The sequence below is a fragment of the Drosophila montana genome, unplaced genomic scaffold, assembly GCF_035044405.1.
Source record: "Drosophila montana isolate Dmon_TW-CO22-7 unplaced genomic scaffold, ASM3504440v1 contig_329_1, whole genome shotgun sequence".
In the NCBI taxonomy this organism is placed as follows: Eukaryota; Metazoa; Arthropoda; class Insecta; order Diptera; family Drosophilidae; genus Drosophila; species Drosophila montana.
The window spans coordinates 98,698-122,526 of NW_026998183.1; the positions used below are offsets into that span (position 1 = coordinate 98,698).

The window sequence follows — 23,829 nt, forward strand, 5'->3', positions numbered from 1 at the left end:
GGCCACAAGCTCATTTTCAAAAATTTATACTCAAATTCATTTGAGGGGTGTTTCACACTTTTTGAAAAATCCATCCCTCCTTGGTGCAAATGGGGGTCGAAGATTTGATGGATGACGTTTTGTGTTCAAATTTATTTCCAAAGATCTATAAGAAAAATCATTTGAGACGTGTTTCACATTTCTCGCAAAATCTAAACTCCTTCGGTGGAAAATGCATTTTTAAGATTTTTTTGGTGAATTTTAAGAGTTTTCCGATTTGCATAAAAGTTGTTTGATTCCCGTCCGATCAGTTTCAAAATAATTTTCAAAGCTTTTTTGATTTTATAACATACGTGCCACGGGCAAGGCCGGGTTATACCCGCTAGTATATTATATTTTAATTTTTTTGTTTACTGTGGTTACCAATTTTGCTTAAAATTAAAAAAAAAAAATATGTCGTATTTTAATTCTCGTGGTAATTGTCGTGGTAATTCTTCGTCGGCTAGTCGAGTAATTTAAGAAAAGACCAAAAATTGAAAATGTTCAATTTTTTCGACTTGCTACTTGTGCACACGCACACTCTTTCGAGTAAGCAGTTGGGTGACATTAGTAAAGGGTTTGGCCTGTTCATGTGCAAAACTTCTATTTTCCATGCATGTTGTAAGGGTAAGGGTACCTGAACGTTGGCATGTGTGCATAATAACTTTTTGGGCTTGCCAAGCACACACACTTACACACTTTTCTATATGGATGGAAGCATTTATGCGTTTGTGTGCGTGTAGGTTGCCTGCCTGCATGCCTCGTGCTGCAAGTGCTCGTTTGCACTTTGATATGGATGCAGACGCATGCTGCACATTCTTATCGTTAATTGCCTGCCATAAAACCCTTTAACCCAAAATGTTTACTATGTCAAAAAATACATAAAAAGATCACTTGCATTTTTTCCATATCAAAGTGCAAACGTGCAACGTTGTGCGCTGAGCGAGATGCGGCTTCATATTGAACGTTCGGCTTTCGAGGCCGGCGTTCGGTTGCCACTCTCAGCAGTCTTACTTTGTCTGGGCACACTAAAATGGTCGCGGACACCAATGGGGCTCAGTCGTTGACGATTTATCGGTATCCGATTATTCCGCTGTTTGACAAGTATATGCATTGTATGGTTAGTGATTCATAACCCAAAAAAAGTAAAATCAATAGTTAATTTTCTAAGCCAAAAACAATCTATGACCTTCGTTCATTTTATGCATGTTGGGATATTATCGGAGATTCATTAAAGGATACGCAGAAATACCAAAACCATTACCCTTCTTAAAGGAGAAGCCGGCAGAGTCACTAAAATAATCAACAAAGTTAAAAATTGTCGCATTCCTGACGGCTTCATATTACATTTCCTCAAGTTCAGTGAGCTATTTGAACTATCCACTGATACATCAAACTATGCTTTAGGCGCCGTCGTATCGCAATGAGGCAGACCACAACAAATGAAAAAGATACATTTATATTATTTGGGCACTTCGAGAGCTACGCTGTTTTCTCTATTTCAGCAAACTCAAAATTTAGACCTCCTCAAGCCAGTTTAGATGCGTTAACCTCGTCTATCGAAGTAGCGAAAGCTCTGCAGAAAATTTAATACATTCAGTAGAAATCCCTATAAATGCTTTGGAAAATAAAATATTAATTGAAATTGACCATACCAATTCAAAATATTATTTCTGACATATAATACCATAATAATTAAAGAGAAAGAATTCCCGACTGAAAATTTAAAATAAAATTTAAGTATTGTTTTAATCATTCAGTTATCAATTGTATCAAAACAACAGAACAAGTTATGCTTAAAGTCTAAAGTATTTACCCATTACATTTTTCGAATTTTAAAATACGCTTTACCCAAATTGCAGTAGAAGACATAAGGAACGTGCACAATAGCAAACTAGAAGAGTACTTCACTACTACTTAGTAAATTAGCAGTAGCTAAACCCCTAGAAACTAGAAACGTTAAATCATCAGAAAACCATTAAAAGAATTTTTGTTTTATTTTGGTCTACCAAAATCGGTTATCATCGATAACGAAAAGCCACTTAATCCACAGTCAATAGAGTTCATGCTAAACAAGTAAGAGGTTCTAGTCGGGAGCTCCCGACTAGGGGATACCCTGAACCCTCTTACTCCAACACTAAATGCAGCTCGCGCTACGCGCTCGTTTGCTTTAGTAATAATAAAGATAAATTAAAAAAATAAAGTTCCCTTGATGCCTCCTCTACTCAACAGCCACACCAGCCAACAAAAAAAAAAGTTTCCTCCATAGGCTTCGAACTCACTACATACTGCACCAATTGCCGCCGCCTCTACTCCAATAATTGGGTAGCACTGAGAAGAAAACCAATTTAAATAGCAGCACAGAAAACAATACAATCGCAAATGCAATTTATATATTCTCAAAAAGTCAATTGCTTATAACTTGTGGCTTAAATTGATCGGCAATACAAGTTGGATTATTAACTTGATTTATGGCTATGCGGTGGTAGCGGGGAGGGGGCGATAGGTACAAAATGAACGATACTTTATATATATATTCTATTCTAGAAGCTACATGCCAAGTTTGGTGACTCTAGCTTATATTATTTGCCAAAATTGCTCAAAAAATAGGATTTCGATATCGATTTTTATCGATTACTTAGAAACGGGCAAGTTATCGAATATCGGAAACAAACTCGATCTGAGCGGGCATTAGGAGGACCTACAGCTAAAATTTCAAGTCTCTAGCTCTTATAGGTTTTGATATCCTTGCGTTCATACATACGGACGGACGGACGGACAGACAGACAAACGGACATGGCTAGATCGACTCGGCTATTGATGCTGATCAAGTATATATATACTTTATGGGGTCGGAGATGCTTCCTTCTGCCTGTTACATACATTTGCACAAACACATTATACCCTTTTACCCATTTTTACCCATTTTATAAAAATTAATTAGGAAGTTATTAACACACCACCGCAGTAAATGGTCAAGTCGAAAGGATCAATCAACTCTTAATAGGGATAATAAAGTGCATAAAACAAGGAAAAGGCATAGAGAACTTTGATGAACCAATCGAATTGGCAGTGTGTTAATACAATCATACTATTCATTCTAACATAGGGGAAAAACCCATTGACTTATTTTTTTGAAGACTTACTAACTTTAATGCAGCAGAATACGAAAAACCTAGACACAACAATTATGAAAAACTCTGAACGGATATGTCCAATTTGAGTACTTGTAAGATACTGATTTTATTCTTACGAATCCTATGTCTTATATACTAACAGAGTGTCTTAATTTAGGCCTGCTGTCAATGCATGCGGCAGCAGCGGTCATAAACTATTGTGTTTAATTAGGCTATTTTTTACCCTTGCTACTTATATTTCTAATATGACATTTCTTGGCGTAGGCGCTCTTACAATCTTAACCGACCACAAGTGCGCTATCTATTATTATGCTGCTGGCTGCAGTCGTACACGATGGTGTGAGATATAATTTTACCGAGGGTCAAATTTAGACTCGGTGTCACGTGTTCATGTGTGAACATTCTGCGGAGGGCCGACAAAGGTGATGGCCTGCAGTTTTTTGTTACAGTTATTTTTCTTATCAGGTATACAATAATTATTACGACTAAAATTAATACAATCATTAACGAAGCATGTCCCGATACGTGGTGGAAGTTTAAACCTTTTAATTCAACGTGGTGGTCTTTTAGTTCTTGAACTTTACTTAGTAGCTTATTTAATTCCTCAGAAGTACTAATCTTAGTTTCTGTTAATGGATCCCACGTAATTTTAGGTATTTCTTTCAATTCTCCTATGTAAGAGGGCATAATGGTTTCCTGCCTTTCTGATTGCATCTTATGGTGAGCAATTAACAATTTGTCTTCCGTCTAGCCGTACAGTCAGATCTGATTGATAGTATTCCTTGCTCTGGCAAGTTCACTATTTCTGGTGGTGTTTTTTCACAGTGGATCCTAGCTGTCGTATTACGCAGGTTTTTAAAGAGCCAACTGCTTCTGCCTTCTAATTCTACCCAGTATGTTTTGGATGCTACTACAGATCTATAAACACAATTCGATGGTCTGTTTGGTTTAAAAGGTGAAGTTTCACAGGTGCTATCACTGGCACTGCTCCAAGGCCAATTTCCTTCACACACTCGCTTGTTTGATTGCCATTTTTGGCATTTGTTTAATGTTGATTCAATCATTAGATGGTACGAATCCATCTCAAAGTTATATACTAAATATTCTGAACTTAACTGTATCATTATCATCTGTCCATCTCTTTGTATTGGCACTGGTATAATTCTAAACAGCTGGGACGGGTGTCTACTGAACAATGGTATTTTGGCATTTATGATGAGTTTATTCTCTATAAAAATACCCTTTGCCTTTAACAGTGTGTAAATCTCCTTAATTTCTGTATTTGTTCTCTTTCCTGGAAGTACTAATTTTTCGGATAGGCTATCTTTTATCTTGGAGACTTCGTCCCTTAATTGTCTGGGCTTTAAAATGTTTGGATTGAGTCGCCCATGATTTATGTCAATTAATAGTCCTATAATTCCTGTTTGTATTTTGTCGCATTCATCAATTAATGAGCTAAGTTGTTTAGTTATTATGAAGAAACTAATGGATTCCTTATGAACATAATAACTCTCCTTGAGAAGTTCGGTCATGTTCTCTACTCGTTGATTCATTTTTTCAAAGTTTCTATTTATGTCCTCTGTTGTCGTTTTTATTATATTTGCTGTTGAGTCGATTACTGACGTCTGTTTTTTCTGTAATTCGTTTTAAATTTTGTTGATTTTGAAGTAATGTTTTCATTTTTTCTTCCATTATTTCCCTATCGTCGGCGTCCATTATACCAAACAAAATGTGATATAGAGAACCCATAAAATTCAATGGTGAACGCTTCTTTCTTATGGGATTTTTGTTGTAAATAGTTCGTTATTTTCTTCTAATTCCGCAATTTGTCTTTGTGTGCTATTGAGTATTAAGTTACACTGAAGTTCAAACCCATGGAGTTTCTCACAAACCACTCTCATTTTTTGCACTAACTTGCTTCCTCTATGCAGCATTTCAAAATATGGTTTCATGTCGTAAAATATGACCAGATCCCACGAGGATGACACTATTTCTACCTCACCCATTGGATCTAGATACATTGCTAGGAGCTATTAATTTTTTCTATCACCATCTTTCTTGTCCCTAACGGGTTGTATTTGATACTTGGCAGACAGCATGAGTATCATCATCATCAATCCTAACTTTGAGATTTTACATCTCTTAGAGCTTCTCCTTTCCTCCTCATTATTTTTCTGCTCATTTTCATTTTTGTCTTGTGCCTGTATGCCAATAAGCGGGCACACTTTTGTAATTGGTCTTGTGGTAAATCCATCCTGTAATTTTACTTTTACTACCCTGACTTTGTTATCTTTTCCCCTATGTACCTCTTCTACTTTGCCCAAGGGCCATCTTGCTGGATGACAGTTTTCGTCTTTCATTATTACTATTTGTCCCTCTTGTATATCCCGTGTTTCTTTTTTCCACTTACTTCTTTGTTGTAGGGTATACAAATAATCTTCTTTCCACTTTGACCAAAACTCTTTCTTCATTCTTTGAATCAGTTTCCATCTGTCTAAGTTGCCTATTCTATTCTGTGTCTCTGGTGTCAGCACTTCGTTATCGTCAATGTCTTCTCCGTATGTGTACAAAGGTCGTGAGTTTAATACTGCTTCAATTTGACACAACAATGTTGATATTTCTTCGAAGGTTAGATTGTTGTCGCCTTCCCTTTGCTGACTATGATACTGACTTGCCCAAATACCTCCGAAGTGAGGTCTGCCGGCGGGATAAAATGCCACTGGATTTTTTCATTTTCTAGTATAGGGGCAATCTCATTATTACTTTTGATCGCTTTTAGAAAATCTTGATCTAGCTTCCTTGACGCACCTACGAAATTAGTTCCATTGTCGGAGTATATGTGAGCACATTTTCCGCGTCTTGCTATAAATCTTCTTAGTGCTGCTAAAAATGCATCTGATGTTAAATCACTAACTACTTCTAGGTGAATTGCTTTTGTGGCCATACATACGAATACTGCTATGTACCCCTTATATGTTTTATGTCCCCGAGTTTTTGAGCACCTAATGTTATATGGTCCTGCATAGTCTACTCCTGTATTTAAGAACGGGAAAGATTCTGTTGTCCTATATTTCGGGAGATTTCCCATTATTTGTTCTACTGTGTGTTGCCGGTATCTAGTACATTTGACACATTCTTTCAAATATTTCTTTAAGGAGTTTCTTAATCCGATTATCCAGTATTTTCTCTGGATATGATTTCTCATTAGGTTAATTCCACTATGCAATGTTTCTTTATGTGCTTTTCTTATTATTAGAGAAGCTATGTCACCTTTGTCTAAAATTATGGAGTATTGATCTGCAGTTATTTGAGTCTACCCCCGACTCTTAATATCCCATTTTGATCTAAAAATGGGTTTAGTCCTAGTATTTTACTCTTCGTTTCAATTTCTTTTTTCTGACGTAAGCAATTTATTTCTGTGATAAATTGATTTGTCTGTTCTTGCCTAAGTAACATTATATTTGCTTTTCTGATTTCTTTAACTGTTAGATGGGATGGAAACACCTCCTTTGTAATTTTGATTGCAATAAATCTTAGTATATAAGCTATTATCCTTTCTAATTTTTGTAAGCAAGAATAGCTTTGAATTAACTCTTGTATAATCCTACTTCCGAAGTTTAATAATATTGTATTGACTATTATCATATCTTCGGTCGTCTGTTCTTTTGGCCAATTTTCTTTAGACTTTGATAGCCACTCTGGCCCTTTCCACCAAACTTGGCACTCTCTTAATTTACTTGGACAAACTCCCCTTGAGGCCACATCCGCTGGATTCTCTTCTGATTTTACATGACCCCAATTTATATTTGTGTTTTTTATTTCTTCAGTTCTTTTTCTTATGAACTTGTTCTTATTTGTACTGTTTTTTATCCAAGCTAACTAATTGTAGAGTCACTCCATGCATATAATTGTCTTGCCATTGGTATTGACTCATGTATTCTTTTCATTAATTTTGCTAACAGATGTGCTGCGCATATTTCTAAATTCTGTATAGTTTTTCTATTTTTTATTGGGTTTATCTTACTCTTGCTGCCTATTATCGTGACTGAATTTCCTACTTTTGCATATACCACTGCTGCGTATGCTTTCTCTGATGCATCCGCGAATCCATGCAGCTGTATTTCAAGCTTCATGCTGGTTTGTAACCATCTTAGGATTCTTATGTCTCTAATGGTTTCCATCTGCTCCGACATTGCACTCCATGCTTAGTGCCATCCCATCATTTAACCTATTGTATGAATAATTTTCCTTCAACTGTACTGGGGCTAGCCAACCTAATGGATCATAAATCTTTGCAAGCGTGGATAATACTTGTCTTTTGTTTATGTTTTCTCAGCCCTAACAATTGACCTTAAATTTGAATTCGTCTTTCAAGGGTTCCCACTGTAATCCCAATGTTTTAATAGACTAATTGTCTTCAATCGCTATTACTTTATTTTCCTCAGTATATTCTACATGTTCTATAATCTCTTGTTTATTTGCAATCCATTTTCTCAAATTCCAGCTTCCGCTAGCTCCCAAGAATTACTTCTGCAACTTGTATGGAGCCTGCTCCCGACTCAGATCTCCTTAAGTCATTTCGTGCCCCATGATGATTTACAATAGCTACTCTCAGCACTTTGTTGTTATGATGGGGCTGACGCGGTACCGTATGCAACCGTTGTGAGTTTATAGTTTTTAATCTGCTGATTCGGAGTTGTTCTCCACAGAATATACAAATATTGTTGATCCTTTTTGTCAACATTAATCTGCCGATATATTTTTTCTATATCTGCAGAGACGGCAAACTGCCACTTGCGTTATTTTAATACGACGTCGAAAATATCTTTTTGGACCCTGGGTCCCACCCACATTATATCATTTAAGCTTTTGTTGTCCGTGGTGTTTGCGGATGCATCGAAAACTACTCTCAACTTGGTTGTGAGACTAGAGTCTCTTAACATAATAATACTTCCCCTTTTCGTTGAACTCGACCATATGTCCTAAGTTCATAGACAAGAAATTGCTGTAACTTTCCTTCAGCTTTGTATTTCTCCTTTGAATTTTTTCTCTAAGTTCAGAAACCGTGCCATTGCTTGTGGTCTTGCTCCTAACTCTTTCTCTTCTTTGCGGAATGCTAACGTAACCTACCTGGCTTCTGTTGCAATAATCTCGCAGATTTCTGCTTCTGCATCTCTTTATCTCTCTTCTAACTCCCATCTCTCTATCTTTAACCTCAATGGCCGACGCGACTATTTTTTCTTCTCCTTTGGATTTCGTGCACCCAGACACTATCCACCCGAATTCTGTGTTCTGGCCGAGAAGCCCGTCGATTTTTACTACTCCATTTTTTAAAAGGTGAGTGTACAGGTCATTTTTGATAGCTATATCTACTCGACCTGGTTTGTTAAACTGCGCATCAGCTTTCCCATTTAATTTTATCAATATTTATTGATTTTATTGGGAGCGCTTTCATCAGTTTTAGCAAAACTATTGGATCTACTGTAAGCGGCTCCTTTTTTGGGTCTAAAGTATCCACACATACTTTGACCTTATATTTTGATACACTAGACTCTGTTGAGGATACTCCACTAATTTTGGTGATCGCCCTCAATCTAGGTAACTTTAGTATCTGGACTGCCGCCTCAGATATGATTGTAGTTTGCACCACCATGTGCCTTTTCACTTCTATCAAAGTTGTGTGGTGGTATTTGTTGCATTTCGCACATAAAATTTCACTTGTGCACCTCTTGGCACTTGAATGTTTTAAGCACTTTAAACATAATTGTGCCTTTCTTGCGGCTTCTGCCCTTTCTACTGGGCTCATGCCTCTAAATTTAAAGCATTGTAATGCATAATGCCCTGCTACTTTGCAAATTGGGCAATTTTCCGAAAAGTCCCTATTGACTTTCGGTTTTTTCTCCTCATCCTTCAATGAGCCTAGAGCGTTCAACCTTTGCTCTAAATACTCCATTACGTCGGACAATTTTTGAACTTCTTTTGTTCTTTTAACATGATTTTCATATGATTGCAACGTTTCTCTATTAAACTTGCAAATAATCATGTGTGCAAAAATTACATCAACGTCTTCTGATAAGACCGTTTTCAATTTTATTAAATGTATTGATTCATTAATTGAATCAATAAATGCTTTAATGTGCTTTGCTGAATCATTGTTCAGTCCTGGCAACTCTATAAGCCTATTTAATTGTTCGGAAAATATTTTCTCTTTTGTTTTCATAACGCTTGGTTAATAATTCCCAAGTCGCATTGAAATTTTCTGCGGAGCCTATTAGCAAATGCGACACCATGCATCTTGCTTCTCTTTTAATGCCGTTTTCAAATAGTTGAAAAATTATAGAGCTGGACTCAAATCCTCTCTTGATTGAACCAACTCTGTAAACAACTCGGCAAAGAGATCCCATTCTTTGGAATCCCCGTAAAAGGTGGGTACCTGCATTTTCGGGAGCATTGGTAGCTCCTTGTTTTGACATGCAGCCCTCCATTTTTGGTTGACACTTGTCTTGAACCTGTTTTGCTAGTTTTTCTACCGTGTTCTGTACGTCGAAATCTAGTGTTTTAATTTCCCTATCAAACGTACGTTGCTGTCAAACTTTTCTTTAAAGAATTGTATTTCTTTTTTATTTCTTCCCAAAGAAATACTATCTTTCTCCATCCAAACATTTTACTGTTGTTTTCCCTAATGTCCACCTGCGTTTCCTCTAAATATTTGTTCAATACATCTACCTGCCTGTCGAACTCATTGGCTCTCTTCTCCATTACCTCTGACTTAGGCATTGTCCTATCTTGGCGAACTGGTTTCGCCCTCTCTTCTGGTATTTTGCTAGTTAGGCACCTGAAAGTTTTTCTTTAATTTTGCCTATACGTCATTATCACGTCTATTGTTTCTTATGAATCGCTATCCATTTTACACAATGCGCTGTGATTGCTTTGAAACTGCCTTTGCAGTTACTCCTACTTGTCTCTCTAATTCTTTCCACCAATTGTGACTGCTTCGTCAACAATTCTATGACTTTGTCTGACAACATATTTTTAACAAAACTTATTATTTATTTTACATAAAAGGTTCTTTTTAATTTTAATTTTAACTTTTACTTCAATGTACTGTATTTAAAAAAAAAATTTTTGTTTTATTGCGAGGCGATCTTGCCGCCGTTTTCGCATGGGTGCGCTACAAGGCGCACTCTCATTTTATTGTTTATGTTGTTGCGTTTTACCTGACGCTCGATTGCGTCTATTCGTAGCCACAATGTCGTGGCTATGTCCCACGCTGGTGGTGGCTTCCAGTTGACCCGTTCTGATAGGGCTCTTCTTTCCTGTACAGTTTCGCTTTTTGGCCCCCTCCTTTTCGGGGCTTTGGCAGACGGGATTGCCAGAAGTTTTTCCTCTTCTGCCTTTCGTGCTGCTGCTGCTGCCCTGGCCGCCGGTTGCCTTGCCCAATATTCTTTTATTGACAAGGGCTTCGGTCCTGCTTGTGGCTCTTCTGCGATGATTTTCTGTAGCGCTTGTTGGTAAGCGCTACTAATTTCTCCTCGTCCAGATGCTAGGGCTCCTTGTTGTTTTTTAGGTGTCCCTTGAAGCGCCGCTGGTGTGGGTCGTGGGAGGAGTACTTCTTGAAGAGTTTGCCCTCTGGATGGGCCTTGGTCACCTTCTAGCATTGGATCTCGCTCTCCTTTGCTGTCTGGTCTTCTGTTCGGCGCGCTGCTCTTGTCTGCACCGCCCGATAGTTTTTTGGTTTGGCGTGCTGCTCTTGGCTGCACCGCTCGATGTTTTTGTTCGGCGTGCTGCTCTTGGCTGCACCGCTCGATATTTTTTGTTCGGCGTGCTGCGCTTTACTGCACCGCTCGAGGGTAAAATTTAGACTCGGTGTCACGTGTTCATGTGTGAACAAACTCATAAAAAAAAACAACAGCAAGACTTAGATTTTCACAACACAAATAAAAAATAAGTCATTCAGTATGCACAACATTTTTACAAAACAAAATAACACAGTTTGGACTTAAATATCTAAAGGTTTAAAGAAGAAATAGTAAAAGAAAAAAAGCGCTCAACCGTCACTACACAATCCGGAAAATTTCGGATTCTCTTATAAGATCTGTATGGAAATGGACTGCAGGAAATCCAGACCATGAAGATTTCGTAATAATATCAAATAATTTAAACAATATAATAAACAAGTAAGAGGTTCTAATCGGGAGCTCCCGAGTAGGGGATACCCTGAACCCTCTTCTTCCGACACCAAATGCAGCTCGTGCGACGCGCTCGTTTGCTTTAGTAGTAATAAAGAAAACTTAAAATTAAAACAAGTAAGAGGTTCTATTCGGGAACTCCCGACTAGAGGATACCCTGAACCCTCTTCTTCGAACACCAAATGCAGCTCGCGCTACGCTCTCGTTTGCTTAAGTAATAACGATAAATTAATAAAAAAAAAAATTTCCAGGGGTTCGAACTTGTTATTAACCGCACTACCCTTGCCCGCCTCTCCCTAACAGCCACACCAATTATTGAGTCTTAATGAGAAAAAATAAATTAAAATAGCAGCACAGAAAACAATACAATAGCAACTGCAATGCTGTTGATAGAATTCAAAGAAGACGCGCATGAATGTGTGTATACAGAACTTCTTGCAATTTACGCTAGCTGCCACAAACACGTGGGCAACCGAAACACATTTTCTTTTGTGTTTCTTACCCGATCATGATGTTATTTTCATCAGTAGATCTTATTGTACTATAAAATATTCATGCATTCTCAAAATGACAATTGTATTTCACTTCTGGCACATCTCGATGGGCGGCATAAATTGTTATTTTTACTTGATTTATAGTTATGAGGTAGTAGGAGGACCTACAGCTAAAATACTCTCTAGCTCGTATAGGTTTTGAGATCCTTGCGTTCATACATATGGACGGGCATACGGACGGACGGACATGACTAGATCGACTCGGCTATTGATGCTAATCAAGAATATATATACTTTATGTTGTCGGAGATGCTTTCTTCTATCTGTTACATACATTTGCACGAAATCATTATACCCTTTTTACCCATTTTCAATGGGTTCAGGGTTTTAAAATAACGAGGGACAAGTTCTAATAAATAAGGACATTATAGAAAGAATAATTAAGATAACCAACGATAATAATGTAATAATTAAAGCTATAAAAAATTCAGAAGACTTCCAAAATATTCTTTCTGGGCAATTAAAATGTAAAATAGATTTAATTAAAGAAGATTTATGTAATATAAGCCTTGCTTTACATTTGTTAAAAGCTAATATAGTAAATACTTTTATAATATCCGAAGAAGAAACTAGAGTACACTCAATAATAATTAACATTTTTACAGAAGAAAATATTCCATTTTCATTCAAAAAGCAGATAAAGAAATTTGTAAACAGTAGGTGTGGCAATGTTATAAAGTGTAAAAATTCAGTTTTTGCTATTGTAAAAGTCAGTGTAAAAATATTAATAAAATCAGTATGTGTTTAAAATCAAACATTATAGATTCAAATGATAACTGCATTTTTAAATTATTAACAAGTAGACACAACAAATGTATCATTACTAGCAATGATCATATAAAGACAATTGAATCAATAGATACGGGTATTTTACTTCTTAAAGACTACCAGCCGTGATCCAACTGGAGAGACCCTTAACGGCAATAGAAGAGGTGTTGTCACTGCAGCTGATGAAAGACCTCCATACTAAGAACACCGAAAGGATAGGCGCTTTACGAGCCAATTTCAAGGTTAACACCATCACCAATCTCGGAGTAACATCCGGAATACTTTTGGTTTTCGTTGCCTATACAATAAAACTGAAGCTATGCAGGCAAACGATTACTATTGGAGTAACAGCCTCTCCCACTAGCAGAATTTCAAAAACGCGTATTCATTAAGTTGTTATGTAGGGCAAATCAGACAATCGTATTTTTCATAGAAGAAGCTTGGATTTTGCTAAAAGAGTGAAACACGTCCCAAATGATTTACATATGGCAATTACTTTGAACGCGAAACATCACCCACCAAATGATTGACCAACACATAAACACATTAAGAGCTTACGTTTAAATAAGGGGAGTATCTTAAAACGGAAATATTTTGTACCTGTGTATACATACTAAATTTGGTGTATCAGCATTTATAAACTCATGTTCGAAAATCAATATTTCACATAAATATTACACTTGCAAAATAAAAGATAACCTTTTTACCCATTTTTAATGGGTTCATGTATGCAATAATCGTTAAAATTATACTTACTGTCATTGAATGACAAACTACTTTGGTGTGAGATTCTAATAAATGCTTGTGAACACCACGAAAATGCTGATTAGAAATACTTCCATTTCTGTTAAGAATTCGTTTACGTCGCTCCGCTGTTTCATTTAATGAAAGAGTAGAAAATACTTTTGGAATTTGTCGCCTCTCATGACCAGCGGCACGGTTTAAACTTAGAAAGTTTGAATTTTTGTCGGTGAAGTTTCGAGAACTGATATTAGATAGAACTCGGGGCAAGGATAAATAACTCATTTTTAAACACCAATTTATCAAACTCTGCGTTATTATTTTTTTAGCATTTCGCACTTTGGTGTACACATGATTATGATAATTTTTTTGTAAATATTTGTTTTCATGTCACTATTGTTTTTGGTATCAAACTAAATCAGTATGCGTATTTTCACATGTATCCAAACACTTTACGATTGTGTAAAATGAAGACCCATTAACAGTGTCAATGCCGAGAACTAAAAATTTTAATATTAATTGCGTTGACCGTGGGCTGCTTTTGGGTGTGTATGAGCAGCATTCGAATTCGATATTGTTTTCCAAGTATCTCACAAGATGAAGAGAAAAGCATTAAATAGTAGAGCTTTGAGCACATACTTTATTTTTAGAATTAAAAAAAAAAGCTCAATGATAATGAAAAACGTATTTTGTAAACTATGTAGGAAAGAAAAGCTATGCAGAACAAGTGAATGAATAAATGATTTTTGTGTACATACAGAATATGTGTACACAAAAACAATCTATGTACATATATACATAAGTAGATACTAAAGCAAACAAGTTTGTAGACTTTTTAATCGTTTCTTTGGGAATGAGTTAATTTGTTTTTGGTTCTGTTTTTATGATTAATTTAACACACATTTAACACATAATGACGTTGATGATGTTGTTCTTATTGTTTGCAATTAAACTACATATGTATGTATGTATATATGTACAATATACTAGACAAGTAAATATATTTATATTTGAAGCACAAGGAAATGTATTCAATGCTGAAATCGAAAGAGAAATGTTTAAATAAATTTGCGGTCTATTCAGAGATTCATTTGGGAATGATAAGAATTGAATTGAATTTAATTACGAGTTCATATATTTTGAGAAATTGTATAGTTTTCATTTATTATTTAACAATTTTATAAATTTGAATAGATACATATGTATAGGAGCTCCAATCCGATTTATACCGTACCAGTTAGAATAAAAAAATTTTATGGAGTTGTGAAAACGTACGGTAAAGATAAGAAACAGAAATAAGCATTAACAACGATTTCAGTTAGGCACATTTGCCTCATCATCGGTTTTTATAACTTATACATATATATAATACGCAAATATACACAGACGTAAATGCGATCTTTTTATCTACGAAAATGCACAAATTTAATATAATAAACAAACAAAAAATCATGGAATACATTTTTTTTATACCAATTGAAAATGGGTTAGTATCTGTACATGTAAATAGCTTGTATTTAATGAATATGGAGCAATTTTGGTATATGGGTTCTTGTATATACAGATTTTGGATACCTGTCCCCATCGCCTAAAACTTGAAAACTCATATTTATGCCCTAAATATTTCTTAAACGTCGGTCTACATACACAGACTGACGTCATCTATACTGATTTCAGTAAAGCTATCGACTCTGTCAACCACTCCTTACTGCTTCATAAATTATAACTTCTCGGCTTCGCAGTCAATCTCTTGAACTGGATTTCAGAGTATTTTCGTAACAGAACCCAAAATGCTATTTTCAGAACTTCGTTTTCTAAACGTATTTTGGCGACGTCCGGTGTTCCTCAAGGTAGTCATCTTCGCCTGCTACTCTTTACTCTTTTCATCAATGACCTTCTATCGATACTGTCTCACTCTCGAGTATTAATGTGAAATTATGCCTTGCATATTAAGATATGGCATCATATTATCTTTCAGGCTTGTTGTTTAGCCAACCTATTGAAATTAAACTGGTCTAAATGTAAGGTAATAAATTTCTATAGAAGCCCTCCCCAATTGGTTCCTTATCGCTCGAGCCTGTCACCAGTACTTGAAATGCAGATAATGATCTAGGTGTCATTCTTGATTATTAACTTAAATTCGACGCTCATTTTAAGACCGTGGTCAATAAGGCCAGAATTGTTTTAGATTTCATCAAGCGACTGCCGAAGGAGTTTGACGATGCGTACCCGACAAAGACTCTTTATATATATTTGGTACGACCTTTACTCGAGTATGCCTCATATATGTGGTCACCACAATATTCTATCTATTAGGACAGAATTGAATCTGTACAGAAACAATTATTTTTGTTTGCCCTTCGGGAAATTGGGATCCTTGTGTGCTCATCTAACTATGCCTATGCCTATTTTCTGTGATAATTATAACAAGCATTACAAAATATTCTACTCGGAGTCTCTTCAAGTAGATAGTCTTAGCATATAGTCGAAGTTTAAATTCGTTTTGTACTTCGCGAGTCCCTCGCCCCTGCGCCCCTCGGTCGGTGGGGCGAGAGGTGGGATGCAGTAACTTGCATTGGGATTTTCGTAAAATGAAAAAAAAGTGTATAGTAATATTACGTTCTAAAAATCCAATTTACTTACATTCATACAAATTGTTGTATCAAAAACATTTTCTCTTATATTTTCGACGAATAATAAATCTGGCACGCTACCCAATGCCGCATTATCATAATTTTTTGTTTCCACTTCACTGTCGGCGTAAGATCCAGCATCAACCTTTGTAATAACATCCTCTTCCTCTTCATGAAACGGAGCCAGTGAAGTTTTAAAAATATTTTCATCCAGTTGTGACTTTTGTCTTAAAAGGGACCCAAACTTTTCGAAAAAGCCATCGTCAACATCCTGGAGCCTATATAAAAAAATTGAAAGTATCATAATTTTTAATTAATTAATTCTTTTCAATACTGGGAAGTCGAGAAGATATACTTTCTAGCAAGAAATGATTGAATGGATTGAACTCCTTACTTAAATCAGTAAAAATACGTCAGTCTTCGTTCTTTTAGTAGAGAAGAAAGCTCAAGAAGGCTAAATTAGGTTTGAATAAACCTACACCTCACAAACCATGCTAAATGAATAAATACTACAGTTTATTATATGAGACGGCAAGCGAAGAAGGCAAACCTTAAATCATAGTACCACATATTATCATAGTATGTTTAGTACGTGATAGTGAATTAAGTCAAGGAGTCGTTTCTGTAAAATTAAAGATACGAAACATAAGAAGCTTAAAAAAGATAGTCAAAGTTTAAATTTAAACACAACGGCAATTAGTCGTATTTGGCTGAGTGGTGGCCCAACACTGTCGAGAGGGAAGGGAAGTGCGCAAACTCCAGGTGAAGTTGCGAAAGCTTGCATTGCAGTTTGGCAGCCAACTAGAGCGTACAGCTTAGCAGAGAGCTAGCGTCTCTGGCTGACCACCAGCCAAAAGTGCACACAGGGTACGCGAAACCTTTCTCTCTCGGAAATCCAATACTTGGCCTGTTGAACTTTCTGTAAAACGCTATACCAATTATTATATTTGAGCGAGGCATAATGGTATTCAAAAGCTATATATGTCAGTAGATACCAATTCCCAAGAAACACCACTTTTGGTACTTTAGTTAACTAGTAGTGAGTAGCAAGGCGTCTCCTGACGTCCGTATGAGCAATTCCGCCATTGTTTTAGTTGGGTTTTTTTTCGCGTGAGTTTCGATGCAATGTACTGCATCTCACCTCATAACCAACCGTGTAACGTACGACACGAGTCGCGAAGTACAAAACGTATAACGGAGTGTGACGGCAAGCGTAATTGAGGATCCCATTTTGAACTTTATACAGGCAAAACTTCAAGCCCCAGGTATAAACGTGGAGAAATTTAAGTTCGCCTATGAAAGGGATATTGCATCCTTTAAAATAAATGTTCCGCCAGAAATAATTACTAATATTTGTAAAGAGTTTTGGACGGAACACTTAATTGTCAAAGATTATAAGGCCAAAAAGAAAAATCTGACTCTTATTTTATTACCATCTGTTTCTAGTGCGCATCAACTTTAGTTGCTGCGTCAAAAAACTAAATTCTTCTTTCGACCTTGCCTACCAGAATGTTAGAGGTCTTAAATCTAAACTCGAGAGGTATTTCCAAATTATCCGCTATACCTAAGGCTTTTGAGAGAATAATAACATCTCAACTGCAACATTTATGTAGTTTTATTTTTTTAACCTTCCCAGCATGGGTTCGTGAAGCGCAGATCTACAACCACTAACCTTCTTAAGAAAAGCATGCAGACTGACGTCATCTACACTGATTTTAGTAAAGCTTGCGACTCTGTCAACCACTCCTTGCCGCTTCATAAATGATGTCTTCTCGGCTTCCCAGTCAATCTCTTGAACTGGATTTCAGAGTATTTGCGTAACAGAAGCCAAAAGGTACCTTTCAGAAATTCGTTTTCTAAACGAATTGAGGTGACTATCGGTGTTCCTCAAGGTAGTGATCTTGGCCCGCTACTTTTTACTCTTTTCATCAATGACCTTCCCTCGATACTGGCTCACTCTCGAGTATTAATGTATGTATGATGTATGCCTTACATTTAAAGATATGGTATCATGTTATCTTTTACAAGCTGACATGGATGCGTTTCAGGCTTGGTGTCTAGCCAACCTCTTAAACTTAAACTGCTCCAAATGTAAGGTAATGACTTTCTACTGAAGCCTTCCTCAATTGGTTTCTTACATCCTTGATAGCTTACCGCTCGAGCGTGTCAACAGTACTTCAACAGTACTTCTTATCTAGGTGTCATCCTTGATCATAAACTTTAATTCGACTCTCATGCTAAGCCCGTGGTTAATAAGGCCAGAATTGTTTTGGGTTTCATTAAGCGATGGTCGAAGGAGTTTGACGATCCGTACACGACAAAAACCCCTTATATATCTTTTGTACGACCTATACTTGAGTATGCCTCTTGTATCTGCTCACGACAGTACTCTATCCATCAAGACATAATTGAATCCGTTTAGAAACAATTCTTGTTATTTCTCCTTCGTGGTTTTAATTGGGATCCTCGTGTGCGGTTACCATCATACTCCAGCAGACTTCTGATGATTAACCTTCCTTCTTTAACTAATCGTAGAACCATGCTGGGTGTAATATTTATCCATAAATTAATTATTGGTGAAATTGACTCTTCTGTGTTGACGAGCCAATTAAATTTCTCTATCCCTACTAGACTAACACTTAATTTTTCACCCTTATCGCTTCAATTTTGTTTCAATATACTTGTAGTTAGAATTCTTTTTTTACTTTGCAGCTCGTGTCGTACGTTATACGACTGCGCCCCTCGGACGGTTGGGCGGGAGGTGGGATGCAGCACATTGCATCGGGATTCGCGTTAAACAAATAAAAAAAAGAACTACGAGAGGCAACCAATAAGAATTATTTCTGTACAGGTTCAATTATGTCTTGATGAATAGAATATTGTGGAGACCAGATACATGAGGCATACTCTAGTCTAGGTCGTACCAAAGATATATAAAGGGTTTTTGTCGTGTACGGATCGTCAAACTCCTTCGACCTTCGCTTGATGAAACCCAAAACAATTCTGGGTCTTTAAAGGATAAAGGATCGTGTACAAATTGGCAAACACATTTGACTATCGCTTGATGAAACCCAAAATAAATTTTGGACATTATGACCACAGTAGCAAGAAGTTTTAAAAAATTTGCGAACAGATCTGCAATGCCTGGATCAGTATGTATGGGTATCTTACGTTGAGAGTTGACAAAGTTAAAAAATTGCTTAAGATTTTGTGCAAGCTGAAGGCAACAATGGCGAAGGTAATCCTTATAGCATATGGAGTTTTGCGTGGAAAAGTTTGATCGGGATACTGTGGGAGAAATCAGAGTGGTTACCAAATTTTTAAAGCTTTTTATAACACCTCGACTTCAGATTTTTATAACCTGAACCCATTGAAAATGGGTAAAAGGGTATTCTTGATCAGCATCACAAGCCGAGACGATCTAGCCATGCCCATCTGTCTGTCCGTTCATCCGTTCGTATGTATGAACGTAAGGATCTCAGAATCTATAAGAGCTAGAGGCTCCGATATTCGATAAGCTGCCCCGTTTTCCAGTAATCGATATGGAAATCTTGTTTCTTGAGCACATTGGTAAATAATAAGAGCTAGTGCTAAGAGCTAAGCAATAATTTAAATGCAATTGACTTTTTGAGAATATACAAATATTCTATGGTACAATAAGATCTACTATTGAAAATTTCATCAAGATCGGTTAAAAACATACAGAAGTTATTAAAGAAAACGTGTTTGGGGTTGCCTCGTATCAGCGGCAGCAAGCACAAATTGCAAGAATTTCTGTATACATGTACACAAACACATTCATGCGCATCTTTTTTGAATTCTATCCTTGCCCCTGGTTGGGAACTGCAGATAAGAACCTCGTACTTATTTAATCTCATTTTTTCCCTTGAGAGCCAGGGGGGCCTATCAGACCTCGCTGGGTGATCAAGGAGGACGTAGATATCAAAGAGCGAGTATAAAGTATTATAAAATAGTTTAATGGTAACATCAATGTCTGCACAATTGTACAGTTGGGACCAATCGACTTGCAGAAAGGGATTATTTAGCTATTGAAAGTCAGCCTTACGACAACAACTGACACGATCAGCCAATCCCGATTCCTTGATAGGCACTCGGACTGGTAGATCAATAATTATATTCAGAGTTGGATGCAAAAGGGTCTTCAGGAAGTGTGAGCGGGTCAATCCTGTGCACAACACTGCCAAACGTGTACTCCAACATGAAGATCAGATCAAGAGATCTATTTCTTGAATTGCGCAGCCCATTAACCTGCCGTAAGGACATTTCATGTAGACCATCAATAAATTCATTTGACAAAGAGGGCAACAGAAAGTTTGAAACTAATGGCGATTACCAATCGACATCTGGGAGATTAAAGTCTCCAAGAACTACTAGGAGCTCTTTATCAGAAAGTAGGGAGGAGATAGATTTTATAGCTTTAAGATGTCTTTGGCAAACAGACATGTAAAATAGTTGGAGAATATAGGAACATGAAATAAAGATTCAGAAACTTCCGAAAACAACTCCTACAGCCACCCTGTCAATCTCCGAGATGGAGATTATTATGGGGTTTTACTGTAACAACGTAGCCAAATGTGTTGGGTTATTTCTAGTGTGCCTAAGATGTACATAGAGAAAACACATATAGTGGTTCGGTTAAACGTGTAATAGAAACTTCAAGCATGAGTACAAATCCAAACAAGTACTCAATTACAGAATGAGTACTATGCTGATACAATGTTGCCAGATTATAAAGATGCTTACCAGCTTACAGTAACTATTTTAAGACTTCTTCTTAAGCTTATTATAATCTGTTGCAAAATAACAAATTTAATTTAATTCAAGTGTTTTTACAAAGCCTGCGTGATTTTGCTTACTTAAACATTTTGTTAGTATATCTGCAACATTATTATTTGTAGGTACTCATTCTAATGCAATATCATTACATTGTACCTTTTCACGTATAAAATGATACCTAATGTCTATGTGCTTAGTGCGCTTATGATGGACTGGATTTTGAGCAATATGTTGCACACTTAGGTTGTCGCCACATATAGTCAACGGCTCTGTATCCTTTGACCATCGCATCTCACTAAGTAGCCTGCGTAGATAAACGTCTTCTTTGGCAGCCATGGACAAAGAAATATATTCTGCTTCGGTGCTGCTTAATGCGACAACGCTTTTCTTTGATGAAGTCCAAAAGAACGCACTGCCTGCCAGGATATAAGATCTCCTGTCCTGTACTAATTTCGTATTCTTTTTACCCGCAAGATATCTTAGAATGTATTTGCGGCAGACTGGTGTTCTCCATGAGGATCAGCATTTCCTTGTGATAATTTGTTTACAGAATGCAAAATGTCTGGTCGGCTTAAAACTGCTCCACTTGAAAACCTGGGTCAAACGGTGTGCTTACTGGACGGCAATTGCTCATGCCATACTTGTCCAGTAGGCCTTGAATATGCGTTTTCGGACACAGCGAAACGGAGCCTCGATTGCCGTCGCGGTGGATTTCCATGCCTAGGAAATAGCTAATGGGGCCACCATCGTACATTTTAAAATTTGATGCAATATTCTTCTTAATCACGGCTATGTCTTCTTCGCTGGGACACACTATGATTAAATCGTCGACGTAGTCAGCGATGTAGCTGAATTGTTGTTGATTTTGCTTGACGAATAAGCATGATTCATTTTTGCATCTTTTAAAATCCATGCCTCTTAATACCTCAGCGAGCGTATTGTCCCATACCCGTCCGGATTGTTTAAATCCGTAAATTGCCTTTTCTAGTTTGAGGACTTTATTTGGATGCTGCTTGTTAATAAAATTCGGCGGCTGCTTCATGTACACAGTTTCCTTAAGCTTACTATTTAAATATGCGTTTGAAATGTCGACTTGATGCATATACAGCTCTTTTTCGGCAGCTATTGCAAACAACATGCGAATGGTTTCGGGAGAAAACGTTTCCCAGTAATTGACATCAAATTTGTTGCCAACACCCTTGTGCAACTAGTCTAGAGTATATCTATCTTGATTCGGTAAACCCATTTTGAACCGATGGCCTTTAGTCCAGGAGGTAGCTCACACACTGACTATGTCTTGTAGCGCCGTACTCTATTCTCAAAGACTTTTCACAATCCTGGGCATTTTGGCCATGTAAAGCTTCTGCAACAGACTGCGGAGTTTCAATGTCTTCAAGCTGACCTGTAAGTATAATTTTTGGCCTGCCACGGCCATGTTGTACTACAGCATCAACTTGTGGCAGCGCTACTTGGTCGTTGTCGTCATCGTTGCTATCTTCTTCTAAATCATTCGCGCTCACAAAATCCTCCTCCTCTTCTTCATTTGAGTCACTGTTGTACTTTTGCACCTTTGCAGGTTGCTCTAGGTTGTTTTTTGCAACCTCATGATTTGACTCAAACGGGATAATGTACGTCGTGAAGTTATTTCTGTCTGAAGCTGTTGCTATTTCAAACTCACCTTCAATGAATATGACATCCCTTCTTTCAATAGCTGTTCGCTTCTCGCGATCATATAGGCGGAATGCCTTTGCTGTAAAGGAGTAACCAACAAAAATGTACTCCTTACCCTTGCTTCTCAGTTGAGAGTGATTGACGTGTTTTACTTGTGCTCCAAGATTTTTATATATTAAATCCTGCTTTTTATTTCCAAATTTTGCATTTTTTGGGCTCTATTTAAAAAGCTTTTGTAACTTGTGCAAAGTGTTATCTTTTGTGCAGCGTTAGTCTGTTAATTATTGCATTTATTAAACTCGGCGTCAGTTCCGCACTGTTGTTATTGCCTGTTTTGATTCTTTTGCTTTGGTGCTCCCCTGTGCATACACTTGTTTGTGCGTGTGTTCGCTGCTGCATATTTCTGCTTGTGCATCGCGCTCTCGCAAATTTTTGCTGTTGCTTTTCGCTCCAAACAATTTGTTTGTGTACGAATAGTTATTTTTTGAGCGTTTACTTGCTCTATTTTTGTTCACCGTGTTTCGTTTTGCCCTGCGCTCTCGCAACTTTTGCTTATTTTTTAACGCTGGTAGTAATTATGTCGTGCTGTAAGAAACCTTGCACGTTCAAGCAGGCTGATGGGCGTGATTGCGACAAGATCGCTGCAATTGCCAAGAAGGGCTGCGGCGGCTTGCATTGGTCGTGCCCAGAATGCATCGACAAGCAAATTGATTTCTCCAGAATGTATAATTCTGTGAGAAATAAATTCTTAAATCCAAATAACGTGGCTAAGCAGCTCTCGAGTAGTTTTGATTCGAGTTGTGAGTTGCTTAGCAAATACAAATTCGAGTCTCTAACCAATCGCCGGTTGGAGCCTCAATTTATGCAGTTGCCCTCTCCGTCTGTCCAGACACCTATGCCTCTGTTGTTCCTGCCTAGCAACTTGGATTTATCTCCAATGTTGTCAATATCGCCTTTTCCGAGCGACTGCCCAAATATTACCCGTTTTATCCCCTGTAATAGTCCCATTAGACCCCGTAGCTGAACCTGTCCCAGTTAGCCAAACTGCCTCAGCCCCCTCAGCTCCTGGCCGCAAAGGTAGACCTGCGCGCAATCTTGCTCAAATTGTTAAAAACCATCATGGTGCCTCTTTGGCCCCTCCAAATCCTGCTCTCCCTGCAGCCCCATCAGCTCCTACGTTAACTGTTGTTGCCCCTCGTAGGCAAGTTTTTGTGACTCGACTTTCCTCTGACACCACCTCTGATTCATTGGCAGCCTATATTGCTAGCAAATCTTCTGCTAGCGTGTCAATTACCAAATTTATCATTCAAAATAAACGTTT

General features: G+C 37.3%; 1 protein-coding gene across 3 annotated transcripts in view; it reads right to left on the minus strand.

Annotated features, from left to right (window-relative positions):
• Positions 1-23,829, minus strand: part of stac (C2 and C2B_Munc13-like domain-containing protein staccato) — a 151,275-nt gene that overhangs the window by 95,671 nt on the left and 31,775 nt on the right. For 2 of the 3 annotated variants that reach the window (XM_064690921.1, XM_064690922.1), the window contains exon 2: positions 16,051-16,318. In XM_064690921.1, the coding sequence (XP_064546991.1) occupies positions 16,051-16,318 (268 nt within the window). Of the gene's footprint in view, positions 1-13,422; positions 13,896-16,050; positions 16,319-23,829 lie in introns of those variants that run through there. The other variant, XM_064690923.1, reaches the window with a different exon arrangement.